The sequence below is a fragment of the Planococcus citri genome, chromosome 3, assembly GCF_950023065.1.
Source record: "Planococcus citri chromosome 3, ihPlaCitr1.1, whole genome shotgun sequence".
NCBI classification, from domain to species: domain Eukaryota; kingdom Metazoa; phylum Arthropoda; class Insecta; order Hemiptera; family Pseudococcidae; genus Planococcus; species Planococcus citri.
Window position 1 is genome coordinate 29,806,148 of NC_088679.1, and position 16,465 is coordinate 29,822,612.

At 34.0% G+C, this 16,465-nt stretch overlaps 1 protein-coding gene across 1 annotated transcript; it reads right to left on the minus strand.

The window, feature by feature from the left end:
* Positions 1-231: 231 nt before the first annotated feature.
* LOC135841457 (uncharacterized) lies at positions 232-1,043 on the minus strand. Its single transcript, XM_065358422.1, has 3 exons — positions 878-1,043; positions 641-690; positions 232-556 (listed from the first exon to the last, which is right to left on the minus strand). Exons 1-3 carry the CDS (start codon positions 940-942, stop codon positions 330-332), a joined length of 342 nt encoding a protein of 113 aa, XP_065214494.1. The 5' UTR covers positions 943-1,043; the 3' UTR covers positions 232-329.
* Between the last annotated feature and the right edge of the window lie 15,422 nt (positions 1,044-16,465).

The window sequence follows — 16,465 nt, forward strand, 5'->3', positions numbered from 1 at the left end:
AATTGGATATACAACTGCAACCTTAAACACTTAAGTACTTTATTCCACCAGTTTCAACATTCGTAAAGCCATCAAAGCTGCATTTCTTTTTTTGCTCCCCTGTATCTCTATTAGTGGTTCAACATTTCTTTGCAATTCTCTTATACCAATGGTAGATAGACGAAATCATAGGTATAATGGAATCAAAATTGCCTACTGCTTCGATGAGGAGAATGGATGGAAAAAGAAACATCGAATTAGAAATATTTATTAGAGTAACGGATATTTATAACGTGGCAATTAAAAAAGCACCGACGCGTTAACCAGCAAGTCGAGAAATCTCGGCGGAATTATTTTTGTTGTTTCGATTGGGCTAACTTTTCCATTTTCTGCAATAATTCTTTCTCCTCTTCGAGTATTTTTAATCGGTCGATTTTCGTTCCCGGGTAGTATTTATTTACCGGCGATTTATCAAACCCTTCGAGTTCTCGTTTCTCTTTCTCGATGGCCGCCAAACGAATCCTGCGCGATATTTGGTTATACTTTTTCAAAGACGACCGGAACTCTTCGTCGATTTCTGTAAAATTACAGGTACAAACTCAATAGATACATAGAACAATAAAAAGCTAAGATGTAAAGGTAAACAATGACAATTACTTACTTTCTTCGGAGTCTGATATAATCAACGGATCACTCAAACTGCTCATTTGCCTGTAAATTGAATAGACATTTGATAATAATACCATACTAGGTACCTACATATAAAATGGTGGAAAACTTGAGTCAAGATGAGAAAACTTCATTGCGAAATTGATGGGGAAAAATGAAAGAGTAACTAATCTCATTAGGAATGAGTTTATAGGTAATGAGATAGGTATACACGTAAATTTAATATTACCCTTCTTTTTGCTTCAATTCCACCATCTCGATTTCTTCCTTGGTTTTGTCTTTTTTGCCTGACATTTTGCTGCTTTTCGCGAATTTATGCGAATCACTTAAAATTTTAATATTTTACTTGAACAACGAGAATCGGGATGGAAAAATTTGTCAATTTCGAACGACGAAACAATACTTTGTGATATTTGTGATAATAAACGAAAGTGATTATAGGAATGGATCTGGCAGCCACTTATATCTCTTTGATGAACGAGGTTGGTTTATTTTTGATAGGTATCGTTGGTTGGTGTTTATTTTATTTTATTTTTATTCTTTTTTTTTTGCATAAATGAACATTATGCGTTTAAAATTGTACTTACTGTCAAGTGTTGGTAAAAAAAAAGAAGTAAAAATTGGGGAGATTGGACTCACTGAATTCAAATATAAGGATAAAAATATTTAGCCAATAAAGCCGTCCTCGGGGTGAAATATTCTGAAAAAAAAAGAAGCTCTGTTTTAATCATTTATAGGTACATCATCCTCATGACTTTCCTGTCACGCATTGATTTAAAAAAATGCACTTTGTGCCCTAGGGACAGCCTCATTCAGTTTTGACTTTTCTCATCATCATTTTGATGCAACGTGTCAATTTACCCAAATTTTTTACCATTTTGCTGCGGTTACTTGGAAAAATTCCACCTACTTAAGTAAATATCCCTTCTTCATTCAAAAATCTAAAATTTTTCATTTAAAAAAAATCAGAAAATCAGAATTTGAAAAATTAATTTTTCCCCTCAGAAAGTTGATCTAAAATTTGATTTCTTAAACAAATTTTCCATGGAAGATTTCCGATTTTAGGGTGAAAAAAAGTATTTCTAAAAAATCTATTCAGAGATTAGAGTGTTGATCCGCCATGGGTTGGATGAAATTGGATACAAAAATGTGATTCGAATCGCAGATCACCATTCTGAAAAGTGATACGAATCATTTTCAGTTTAGGTAACGAACAGAAAGTGCTAAATATAAATTATTGAATTGATTGCTTTATATTTTGTGCTTGTGAGTCAAAATCTTAATGACGTGACCATTTCAACCTTCTTTCTTGATATTTTCGACAGATCGCATCACCTATTTGAATAGTTGACATAATTAAATAGCGTGAAAAAAAATTGACCAAAATAACAGAAGATAACAAACAAAGGCAAAGCTGATGATCTCGAGGTGACAATGGAATCCTTTATAATTGGTAAGTTGTTAAGAAATCATATTCATCAGTAAAAATAACAAAAAGTGATGAAATTTCCGGAAAATTGAAAAAAATGTGTCAAAAATTGTGTAAAACCACCTAAAACTAAATTGAAACTATTGTCAAGATTGCATAAAAACAATTAAAATTTACATACTAAAAATCAATAAAATATATTTGTATCTTAGAATGTGAAAAAAATCTCGTATTACCCTAAAAATTGATCAAATATCATCAATATGTTTGACAAAAATTACATGAAGCACATATACTGTAAAATGGACATGAAAATGAATGAAAATTGCAAAAAATTGGTGAAATTTTAGTATTACTGAAGTATACTTGTAAACAACCGCTTGGAACATCATTTTTAAACATTGATGAACCATCTCAAAAGTTGAGTAAAACGTTCCATAAATCAAAAGTAGCTATTGATGTCCAATGAAAAAAATCGAGGAGCGAAAAAAAGTGGTTTTTGAACGTGATATGTGTGGTATAACTGTGGGCACTTTTTTATGCACTTGGTTTGGCTCACATAGTATCATAATGGTTCTAAGTGGAAGAGGGACTGAGTGAGAACTTCCTAAATTGTACAGTAATAAAATAGACTGCTAAAAATTGTCAAAAAAAGAGTTAAATTAATTCATGCAATATTTTGTAAAATATTACGAAAACTATACTTAAAAATCTGAAAAATTTGGTGAAAAAAAGATCGTTGCGAATGGCATTAAAATAGAAAAACATGAAAATTGTGAGGAAAAAAAAACATGAAACATCAGAGAATTTTTGATAGAATATTAAAAAATTTTCAAATATTTAGCCATCAGCAAAATATTCTCAAAAATTTTTGAAAATATATTCTAAAATTCAAAATGGCACAAAATTTGTCAAAAGTTGCTTGAAATGGTTTAAAATTTTCCCAGAAAAATTATAAAAATTGTCAAAGAAAAAACCGAGTGTAGGTACAATTTTTATGATACCTAATTTCAAAAATGGTCTTTCTTTGAATACCTGCATGTATAACCGTAGCTCCTCTCCTATTGATGTTAAAGACTTCGCTGACCACTCATTGACAAGGAATTGGTAGTACGTAAAATATTTTAAAAGTTGGCTACGCTAAAAAAAAACGAGCTGGGAGGAGGAGATTGGGGTTAACAGAAGAGAGAGAAGTGTGCACCAGATTCAATCAAACACCTCAAATTCGTGTTTAGGTAACATATCAAAAAAAAACAGAAGTAAGTATGAAAACCTACCAAAATTCAGTTCCCTTCTCCAGCTATCACCACGAAGTCAACAGATAGTCGAATACAAATTTTTCATGTTTTGGTGACTTCTTTGTGACTGATTCACTAAAAGTCACGAAGATTCACCGAAAGTCACCACGATCAAAATCGATCACAAAAGAAGACACCAGGGCAGCCAAATATGAATTTTCTTATGTTTTGGTAACTGATTCACCAAAAGTCACCAAGTTCAAAATCGATCACAAATGATTACTGCTCGGTTTCTGAATCTGTCACCAAGAAGTCATCAGATAGTCGAACATAAATTTTCTAAATTTTGGTGACTTCTTGGCGAAAGATTCACCAAAACTCACCAAGTTTAAAATCGATCACAAATGATCACTGCTTGCGATGAATCAGTCATCAAGAAGGCACCAGACAGCCAAATATATTAAGTATGAATTTTAAATGTTTTGGTGACTTCTTGGTGACTGATTCACCAAAAGTCACCAAGTTCAAAGTCGATCACGAATGGTCACTCTTCGGTGAATCTGTCACCAAGAAATCACCTGATAGTCGAATATGAATTTTAAATGTTCTGGTGAGTTCTTGGTGACTGATTCACCGAAAGTCACCAAAATTCACCAATAGTCACCAATTTTAAAGTCGATCACAAATGGTCACTGCTTGGTAAATCTGTCACTATGAAGTCACCAGATGGTCAAATATGAATTTTCTAGGTTTTTGTGAATTCTTGGTGAAAGATTCAATAAAAGTCACCAACTTCAAAATCGATCACAAATAATCTCTGCTTGGTGAATATTTTTCTATTATATGTCTTAGCCAAAATGCTAGTTCTCCTAATGCTTCTCTGCCCTCCTATCTTCTTCCACAAGCTGCGATAAGCCTTTATAAGATCACAACAATGATGGTTGTTATTTTACTAGATAACCTGAGGAATGAACTGGTGAAAAAAATTCAAACAAAACCGAAGATACGGCGATTTCTTTGCTGTTAGGTCTCGTGTTGAATTTTGAATTTTGTTGTATTTACGGCGAACTGGTTATGCAAATTAATTAACATGGAACCTGAAAATGTATTATTATGGAAGAAATGTAGAGAGATAGGTAGGTACCTCAAAAAAAGAATCCTCAACGGCACCTCTGCTCTGAGAACTATTTGTCAAAAAGTCAATGATGGAGCTCTGTGAGTACTGATAATCTCGTTCCTTTAAGGTGCATTTTATTTCAACATTGCAGATTTACTTAAATTAACCAAAAAATTACAAAGTCGTTTCTTTGAAGAACAATTTTAAAGAAGAAGAAAAAACATCGAACAAAAACAGGCCAAAAACACCACGTCATCCTTCCCTTTTTGGAAACATCGTCTACAACAACGACCAATAGTCCATCGGTCCAGCCAATACTCGGCCGCGATTAAAAGACATAAAAAAGTGAGACTATATACTGAAATGCAGGCAAACTGAACATGGTTATAACATCATGGAGGATGGGGAGGACGCGTTAATCGTGCAAAATAGGTAAATTTATAGCGGGCAAAATTTGCGCCACAATTCATAGAATGATGATGTTCTTAAAATAGCCATAAAATAGCGATTTTCGCTTAAGCGGTACATTGCGTTTGTCGTTGGATTCGAAAAAAGCTTGCTTCTCGGTACAATAAGTACGAGAGAAGAAAAAAATGCAACGCAACAGTCTACAAAAGCCTTAGTCGAAGCGAGTTTGTATTAATAGTACTCATAAAAGTGACGTATGGCCTATTAAATATAGAATGTACACTCTTTTATATAAATTTATCGTTATTGGAAATATATTAGGTACGTTATATGTGTGTACTTTAGGTATATAGTAATTTATTCAGCTTGTTGTGTTTCCTATATACTCAGGATTTCGCAAATTTATTACTATATTACCTTTGTAATGTTATTGGATTAGGCTTTCATATCCTATAGATACGAGATCAGTCACCTTATGATTCATTGCAATGTGTATCTGTCTGTATATATATGTATCTTATACAACACGATCGTTATACTTATACTTTCTTATTTTATAAAAGAAAAAAAAAAGCAAATCTTATAACTTTTCTCGTATTTGAGTTTTGCATATCGAGATATCTATCGTACGATTCTTGTTCATTCAACATGACGATGACTGCTCGTTATACGCCAATTTTAATTAAAAAGCAAAAAACCCTTTAATTATTTTTAATTTTAATTAATCATTCGTGTAAAACTATTTTTAAAATATTTCGAATCCGATGCTGATGGTCGGACGCGAAATGCAAGTCACACCAAAGGTGTTCTAATTAAAATTCGTGAATAATTCGAGCGAACGTTTCGACGACGATCAGAAATATTAATTTCAGTGGTGTTCAATATATTGTGCAGATTCAAAAGTGAACTTTTTATATTACTTACAGATTTTTCAAAGCCGAAGATTTTCACCTCATAATATAAGTATGTCATACGACAAGATCAACAGTTAGAAAAGAATCCATGTCGACGAGAGATGAGCGAAACGATGCGATGCATCAAAACGAGCTAAGACTATAATCCTAATTCCTTTCCGTTACCTAGTATCATCGAAGAGATGAACTAAAACCGTGTACCTAGTTTCTTTAAGCATTACGAAATATGAGGGTTAAAATACCGTGATATCTGCGGATGGTCGTAAAACTAAATGAATTTTCGGAGATGTATTTAATACTATATATGTAGGTACGGTACGTGTACGAGTATGATACCTTGATCAAGGGTACCAACCCATAAAGAGGAGTTCGTTATTTTAGAGAACGTTGTTTTTATACTCAGGTACCTAGCTATCTATACTCATATGTACCTATCTACCGAGTGTTCTGTTGAAGGTTCCGAATAATTCGCCTAGAAGTACAGTTAGGTAGTAGGTAAACCACACACATGTAAATTGGCTTGCCTATCCTGGGATTTAAAGGAGAAAGTTATAAAGTGCTCAATGCTATATCTATTATGTTCTGTCACGCAGCTGAGTGAAATTTAATTAACCCATTTTATGGAACATCAAAAGTTCTATGAAAAAGTAGTGAACAGCTTAGTTTTGAGCCTATCAAAATTCAATTAGATATACCTATGTACAATTGTACATCTACCTACAAATTTTGACTCTTCAGTCAATTTTTTTTAATCCTCACAAACAATTGACTTCGAATTCAACAAGTCTTGAGACATGAGCTTTGAAAGTTTGGTTATTTCACATTGGCTATTTTTGAAAATTTTAAGGATCATACTTTTTCCTGTACAAACCACCAGAAAATTTGTGCGGAAATAATAGTGATCATTTCACTGACTCATCAGAGGGAACTCGTAAAATATGGGATGAACTCTCCTCCCCGAGGAAAGATTCAAATCATGTAATTTCATCATTTCTTACCAAGTTACACCAGTAATTGATCAGAAATGATGAGTCATTTACCAAAAAATTACCAATCATTTACCAAAAAATAGAAATTACCAGCCAGTCATCAGAAAATTACTAGTATTATACCAAAAAATTTGCCAGTAATTTACCAAAAAAAAATTACAAATAATTTACCAAAAAAATTAGCTGTAATTTACCAAAAAAATATACCAGTAATCTACCAAAAAGATTACCACTAATTAACCAAAAAATATTAACACTAATTTATCATCATCATTGAACTTTGACCCTGTGAGCTGTTCAGCCCATCTGGGAAACTGTACAAGAATTGCTAGCCAATATGTCATCAAATTTTTTCTTCAGTCTTTCTCTGCTCCTCCTGCCAGTTGGAGTATATTCTTTGACTTTTCAAGGGGACTGTTGTCAGGCATTCTTTCAACTTGTCTTCGCTATTTCTTTCTGTAATCTTTCACCCGTCAAATGATTGGCTCTGCTCCTAGCTCCTTCAGGATGTCTTCATTCCTTTTCATATTGTGTCTCATATATCCTGCCATGGCACCCATGAATCTCATTTTCACTGCGGTTAATCTGCTTTTTATATCCTTTCTCATCATCAATGTTTTGCTTCCATACAGCAGCATTGGTCTTGCCAGCGTATCGTAAATTCTTATTCTTGTTTTGGCTCCAACTTTTCTTGGAGGGATGGCTCAGTTTATCACCCTACTTAGTACTTACTCTCAGGAATTTGTTGATCTTAAGTTGTGTGTCAACCTCTCCTTCATAAGATAGCGCCCACCCGAGATATTTAAAGCTTCTGACTTGTTCCACTGGCATGGCAGTCCATTTACAACGATTTTACTGCGTATTGGCTTTTCCCCCTCAAAGGCCATCACCTTTCCTTTTGACAATGAGATTCTCATTCCATATTCATCTGCTACTTTCTGAAGGTTCCAACAAAAATTACCAGTAATTTACCAACAAAAAAAAATATCACTTATTATAAAACCAAAAAAAAATAACACCAATTTACCAACAAAAATTACTAGTAATTTACCCCCAAAAAATAACCAGTAATTTACCAAACAAAATTGCCAGTAATTTACCAAATAAATTGCCAGTAATTTACCAAAAAATTACCAGTATAATTTACCAAAAAATTGCCAGTAATTTACCAAAAAATTGCCAGTAATTTACCAAAAAATTACCAGTAATTTATCAAAAAATTACCAGTAATTTACCAAAAAATTACCAGTAATTTACCAAAAAATTACCAGTAATTTACCAAAAAATTACCAGTAATTTACCAAAAAATTACCAGTAATTTACCAAAAAATTACCAGTAATTTACCAAAAAATTACCAGTAATTTACCAAAAAATTACCAGTAATTTACCAAAAAATTACCAGTAATTTACCAAAAAATTACCAGTAATTTACCAAAAAATTACCAGTAATTTACCAAAAAGTTACCAGTACCTAGTTTATTAACAAAAAAAAAACTAAAAAAGTTATCTGTTAAAAAAAAAAAATTACCCGTAATTTACCACAAAAATACAGGGAAAAAATTACTGATTATTTACCAAAAAAAATTACCGAAAATGATATTGGTAATTTACAAAAAAAAATTACCAGTGATTTACAAACATTATTTCATTTTCATTCCCAATCCCCTCTTTCCAGTAGGCAGGAGTTGAAAAGTTTAGTCAGAACTCCCAAAACGCACACCTAGGTCGCTCCTCGGATGCACATGCTAAATTTCAGCTAGGTAGTAGGTACCAAGGTCATTTTGGAAGGGTGGGGTGGGAGCGTCACATAAGATTTCTCAAAGGTCAGGGAACACACAAAAACGAATTTTCTCCCTCAAAATTGCTCTAAAAGAGGCTGATTTTTGGATGTTATACTACCTACTTACTTTTGATTTCCTATCAATTGGCTTTTAGTTTGACTTTTTTGACATTTTTCACCCCACTCTACCCCCTCCCAAAAATTTGGACTCAAATTCATCCCCTCTCAAATCCCTTGATTCGTAGAGATACGTCAAATCAAGCATAAAACTACCGAATTTGAACGAATTTTGTTGAAATCCCTACGGCTGAGATGGTTTTATGTTCTGGCAAAAAAAAAAAAAAAATCAGACATGTGAAATATTGGTGGAAATGGACTCCTGGGGCTCCAAAACGGATTCTCCTGTCCCGGAATCATGATAGGCTGTATAAGCCTTATTTTTCCTTTATTCTTTGGAAAATACTCGAGACTAAAAATTTAAAGATTCGTGAGACTTGTGGTTTACTAATCTTTAAAATGTGCGCAGATTTCGAATCAACCTATTTTGATTTTTTTGATGCATTCTCTGACCTTAAAATGAGCCTCGACATACAAAAAAAATTTGAAAAGTCCTTTCAACGCAGGCTACCTATGTTAAATTTTCAAAGGTGCTGATATGTAATTACATTTACAGCTTAGCTTACCTACTTTTTCAATACAAGCTTCTTAAACCATAACCATAAATTCCCAAATTTCATAGATTACAGGAATTTTTCTGTTATACGGAATTTTCAATAGAACACCCGGTACCTATTTTTATAATAACAATATGGAAACTATTCAAATTTGACTGCGTTAGTGTGCAAGTGTAAGAGAGCCTCATTAATAAGCTCCATTTTTAATACCACTGAGTATCGTCGTCTCTGTAAAAAAGAAGACGACGACGACAACGTTTTCTCCGTATAAAAATTATGAAAGGAAGAAAAATTTTTAATTGTCAGAATGTCTTGTAACGAGAATCTCGTCAGAGAGTCGATGAGTGCAAGGTTAGATATACAAATAAAATGGAAAGTAAAGAAATTAAAGGAGAAATTCTTTTTTCTTCTTTCGTTTATTAATTAAAATGGAAAAGTTATAGGAAAAAAAAAGACGAACTAGAAGGAAAATCGTTTAATTAGAAAGTTTTTTATTTGGAAAAAAAAACTTGGACATTCCTCAACAGGGTGTCGCTCCAAGTGACAGAATTTAAAAGTTATATCATATTACCATTATAACAATAACAAGTTGAAAGTTGAAATCTGGCTGCTCTTGGCTTATTGTATAGTGCCAGCGGACGAATAATTTAATTAAAAAATGAACCGATTCGTAATTAATTGAATATTTTATTTCTTTTTTCCTACCCCTTTAGGTGGGGCGAGTCGAGCACTAACGGGCGTAAAACAAAAGAAAAGTATTGTTTTATAAGTGAAACGTAAACGTTCGTTTTATAAATTTTACTTATTCTTTTTAGTTTTATTCGTTTTCTCTCCTCTCTAAATCAACGATTTGTACAAAAGAAGCAAGAATCGAGAAACTATAGAAATGGAAGTATAAATTTGGTAATATAATGTCGCCTCTCGGAACGTTATGCCATATCGAGAAGAAGGGCATGAGGTAAAAATTGCCCGTGTTTTGTATTCCAGTTCCCCTTAAAAGTTTCAACAAGAGGGTGGGAAAATCGTCCTTAACTTCATTTAACGGTATCTTTTAAACTCCGCTGCAAATGGAAAATGTACGAGTCCAAAAGTCATTGTAATAAGATGTTGGTAACTTTCTTCGAGTTTTTTTCGCCTTTTTTTCGCCTTTTCTCACTCCCAGCTTTCTTTCTTACCTTTTAAAAAGTATTATCGAATACAGAAAAAGACGTACACAGCTGTTTAAATGGTATGTTTGTTAGGTTGGTTTATATTCTTTTTGAATTATGAGGTAAAATTTATGATTTACTTTGGACGACGAGATTAGCGCACGAGACTCGTAAAAACGTGGAATTTGAGAAATATTGTGCATATTTTCGTCGTCGTTCGCCGCGCCGCCTCGTAAACTACGAGAAGGAATAAAAAGTACGGCGAATCGTACGCCTGCCTACCTACCTTCCTGCTTGCCTCTTTGAAAACGAACGTATTGTTTTTATACGAAATGCTACTTACTGATTTCGTGTTCGAACGCTAAACGGCGCTTTTCCTTCAGGTTCTATATTTGAGTAAATGATGAATGGATTTGTGGTTATCGTTTCGAATTGTTTGCGATGCGTTTGAATTGTTTATGGAGGTGTTGAGGAGAATTTTTATGTGAAAGGTAAGTATCTTCGGTACAGTTTACGGATTGAATTGATCTGGATTTGATTTTTTTTTTCAAAATGGATTTATTATGTTGGAATATTTATATTATTTAATTTTTTTTTGCAGATGCATCCATATAAGAAGATTACCTAATCATTCTTCCTTGAAGTAGTATTCTTTTTATAAGATCTATTTATAAGGTGACAAGGTCTTCACGAAATCTTGAAGCACCTATAAATTGAACAAAAAAGTCATAAAAGGTTGATTAATGCAAAATATCTGAGAAGAAGAAATTTTCAAATCACAGAAATCGAGCGATTCGCAAATTTTCAATCGCTCAGTAGAACCCTAAAAGTGATCTTGGATTTTGATGGTAATGGTCTAGGTCGACGCGGAATCGCATGTAGATCTTTTGGGCCTAGGCCATTTTTTTCACAACAGGTTGGGTAGGAGCTAGAGCGAAAAAACCAAGATTTTTCCAAAAATACCCCTCTTCTTTGAGGACTCATAATGTCTCCCCTCCAGATCATCTCCGGAGCAGAAATTTTTACTGTATTACTTTCAACTTGAATTGAAGGTTTCCACTAAATTTGGTAAAAATCCAAATAAATACACAAGATCAATGAAATATTATTACTAGTGATTTATTATGACTTAAGAACAACTTGAAAATACACGTGAGGATAATTCAATATAAAATAATAGTAGAATTATTTGATAATGGACACAGGCCTTTGCTCGCATAGAAAAAATGAGAAAAATCTTAATAATAATGTTAAGTATAGGTACATATTAGCTTAAATATTATTAATTAGCGATGAAGTAATATAAAATTAATAAGACATGGTTAGGTTATGTCTTTCATCTAAGTCTTAAGCTATAGGTGTAGATATGATGATTGACATCCATAGGGAAAAGGTGCATAAATTAGGCTAAGTAAGCATATTTCACTACTTACTGGACATTGTACCTATGTACTTATTTTCTATCTCTTTTGGGGGCTCTATTCAGGCTAAGAGCATCGACAGAAATGGATTACACAAAGTCCTTATTATTCAAGAGATATCTCCGATGACTGGTAAGATTGTAGAAATATCCAATGTTCCATAATTAATAAACATAATTATTAACCACGTTAAATTACACGGATTATCCACTTGGACAGTGGGCTAAGCCAGAAGGAGGGACAGAGGGGAAAAGCTCCATTGCCTTTACATCTGTATATTGACGAGGAACCAGCCCCCAGTAAGCATTGCAATGTCACTATAACATTATCCAATATCACCGAGGAGATATGTAATATTGCATTTAGTGGAGGCAAATTAGCATCATATTTCAAAAATAGAAACATTTTTGGCCACCCAAGCTTTTATGATGAAAAATTGTCAAGGGTGGTCCCCTGAATAATCTCTGAGAATTACCACCCCACAGACCCCTTGCTAATTTTTTTATGGGGGGTTGAACCCCCCCCAAATGTTTTTTTTGCAGTTTTATCCTCGGGGGTTGATTTTACGTCAAAAATGGCAAATTCCCGATCTAGTGACATATCAACTGTCCTTCTACCTCCAAGGGGGGGGGTGGGGCTAGAAGCATTCAAAAAAGGGGGATTTCCTGAAAAATACATAAAAGTTATAGGCGCCTAAGAGGGGTGAAATGGACCCTGAGAGTGTTCGGGTTGATACCAGCATGGAAGGTAGGTACCATCGAGGAACTACCGCTTAAAAAATTTCAGATCCACACCACCTCCCCTTTTTGGGGAACCCCCCTTTTCTGAAATTTCAATACCACTTTTCTCAGCCCCATTTTAACTAATTTTGAAAATTTTTCAGGATGTTATGTATATCCTCAGTAAGTATCCCTACAAAAATTTTCAGCCCCCTCCCCTCATATTCACCTCTCATAATGGTGTAAAAATGTGTCTTAGGGGGAGTGGGGGGTAAAATGGGCGTGTAATGTATACATTGTAGTGCATTTAACCATTGATTTTAGCGTATAGCAGATAGCCAGTCCTATTGTTCTTTTTGGAAACGTTACAATGCATCTGAACACAGTGCCGCGCTGCAGTCGAGATGCATTCGACAGCACCAACTCAACGAGTAAGAAGTACTTCGAAGTGTTGATAGATGGTGTCTCATTTTGAACCTTTTTTTTACCTTTCTTTAAAATGATGAATGCAACCGTTTTTTACCTGCTATACGAATCACACACAAGTTACAAACACGGATCTCTAACGTAAGAAATAGAACACAAGACGGTAGGCTCACAATAAAACCCTCGATCTTTTGTGAAATACAACGAGACACAACATTGTCCATGAAGCTACTTTTTTCTATTTTTATAAAAAAAAAAGTCCTGAGCAAGTACACATCGAAATCACTAACAAGGGAACCTCTTGACGAGTTGTGTATTACACTCGACCTGTTTAACGAGTTTATCCACATTTGAGCCGATTTTAAGAGTGACACCTCAAAAGTGGTTTTTTTGGCCAGCTTTTTTCAAAATTGAAAAATCAAAAAAATCAAAAGTTTATCGTTTGTGAGGTGGATAAACTCGTTAAACAGGTGGAGTATAATACACGAATCGATTTTTAGCTGCCCAACTTCATATTCACACCGTCTGAAGTAAACTTAAATTCTGGAGAAATTGAAAAATCGCGCTGGAGGCTCCAGAACTGCTGGAAATGGTGAAATTTTGATTTGGGGGGTTAGTTTTGAATGAAATACAGCGATTCGCGCGAATTTCAAAAATTTCCACGCAAATGGGAAACTTGATTTTTTTGAATATTTGCACCCCCGGGGTGGGGGAGGAAGGAGGGTTGTCAAGTATCAGTCAAAAAATTGAAACTATGGAATTTTTCGTAAAAGTGTAATAAGATGCTTATTTGAACAGGGATTTTTCCTTCACTGAATTTGTTATCATCAAATCTAAATTACTTATACCTAAACGTATTATTCGGTACCCACTGAATATTTTTGCGAAAATGGACACTCTTTCCTTCGCTTTTTTCTGTTTAAAATTTCACCAACCATGATAAAAAAAAAAAAAAAAAAAAAAAAACAGAAAAATGTGACTCAAAAATGAAAAAAGTGTGAATATTGCAAATCCCTTTCAGAAATGTAACTTCCTGCAAAAAAAATGAAAATATTCTTTCATTTTTACCAAAACAATTTAAAAAAAAAACTAATAGATATTTAATGCAATAAAACAACTAAAAATCTAGGAAGAGCTGTGGTGGGGCAGGGGTCTGAGACTCTAAACGAAAAGTTTTGTATTTTCAGCCAAATATTTGCGTTGCAAATTCACTGAAAACTGAGGGTGCGTTTACAGTAAAGTACAAAACACATTATCATGTTACATAAATTGAAAAAGTATGTGGAATGAAGTACAAATTCTGATCTGGAATGAAATGAAATATTGAATAGGGGTATTTAGTTGAAATGAAATAGGAAAATTGACGTGAAAATGAAATGTAGTATTGAAAATTTGAATAATCTCTTGCTGTTTATTGTAAGCGTACCTCGAATTCTCAATGATGGCCTCAATCGCAGCGCAAATATTTGGCCGCAAACAGAAAATTTTCTGTTCAGCTCGGTACCTTCTTTTGGTGAACAGACTATAGGCAGCTGCCTATATTGCCTGTACGTAAATCTGGCCCTGCAGCAGAACAAACTCACATTATTTGAAAAATATTTGGCTGAAAAAAATGATAAAAACATAAACAATTCAGACAGTGATAAGCTATAAACGACAAGCCAAACAATCAAAACAAATCAAAATATGTACTTGAATCGCTAATTTTTATCTCTCATCCCTCAAAAAAATCAAGCATCTATCATCATAATACCTATCGTATTTCCATATATATTTTACGTAGTCGCTCCAATAAACTACAAAATATGAACCGAACGTGAAAAATAACACTGCGAATCAATCGTAAGTACCTAACAATAAGAAATTGAAACTATTTAATTGGTGCATACATATGTAGAGAAGACAAAAATATCCATTATATAAAATACCTATTTGATATCAATTGTACGGTTGAATTGTTACCTGTAAATTTTGCACAGTATAGCGTTTCATTTGAAAAGCCATTTTGAACAATAACGTTCTGGTTATGTAAGTAGTAAAACATTGAAAATGATCGCGTTATCAGCGTTTGCAAAACAGTAAAATAGGATAACTTTATACTATAATGGCTCGGTAGAATTTTTCAATGAATTTCAAAACAGCTTGAAATTACGACGTATGTTTTTCAATAGAATTTACCTACTATGTACCTACCTACTTGTTCTCTTAGGATTACCGATACACATTGAATACTTAGATAAACATACCTACCTAGGTACGTGTCTTACAACAAAAATTTCATTGGTGCCTTTTTTTTATTTTTCAGAGCATCTTTATTACGTAAATGGCTAAAGAGAGAAGTAAAAGCACGAGCTGTTTGAAAAAACTTCGGAATACTCCAGAGAATGTGATAACCATCGAAACTAGTCTATCAAGTGGGAAAATTCTTAATACGAGTGATTCGTCGACAGCACCTCGTTCTCGTAAATCATCGAATCGCCCATCAAGACGGTGTTTAGAGCAACCTGCTCAAAAAAGTAACGCGACATTGCTAGAAAAAAATATCTCAGCTTCTGGTAGTGAACTTCAAAGACGAACGTCACGAATATCACATTCGATTGATCCGGTATCGCAGGAAAATAATCGAGATCCATGTGAAATACTGTCTAGATCAAATAATACTTTAAATAATAGTCTCGTATCAGATAAATCGAACAATGTAGAATTACCTAGTAACAACCTAATAACTCCAAAACAGGAATCTGGCAACGATAGTTCCACTATCAATCGTGAAAAGGCATCGAAAGTTTCTACCGATTCGTCGATGCCGAAAAGTAAATCACGAAGTTTGAGAAAAAAGCGTTCAAAAAATTCCTCAAAATTGGACCAAGAACCTAAAAGTTCTGCTAATACATCAGGAGGAAGTAATCGACAAGTTTTGCAGAAAGTTTCCTCGAACGATTCCACTCGTAAGGAACAAATCTCGAAAACTCCTACCGAAGCTGCTTCAATTAGAAGCAATTCGAGAGCTTTTCAAAGCAGATCTCGAAATAACTCTTCGAACGAAAAACAATCTAAGAAAATTTCGGCAAATCGAATATCTGCTTCTGGTAGGAATAAACCGGCGAAGCGAACTGCCTCGAAAACGTCAACTAATAAGACACGATCTAGAAGCGAATCGATCAATCGTCAATCAGAAGCCAATAATCTACCAACAGAACAAACTCGAGAACAAACTCCAATAAACGATCCTCCAACCGAATCTGCAAACATTTGCGACGCTGATCAAAACACCAATTCCAACGCAGAACCAATTTCAGCAAATACAATAAATCCAAACCAAACGAATCCGTTACCAAACAACCATCAAGAATCTGCGACCAATCCTCCTAATAAAAATCAAGTGGATCTAATCACGAACGATGAAAATAGCAACACACCAGCACCATTGTCGAGGAGAAACAATATGGACGACGACGATCGCTACACATCTCCATCGGAAAGACAACCAAATCCGGAAGGAAATATTCAACAATCACGTCCAGAAACCAGAACTCAGCCAATATCTGCGGAT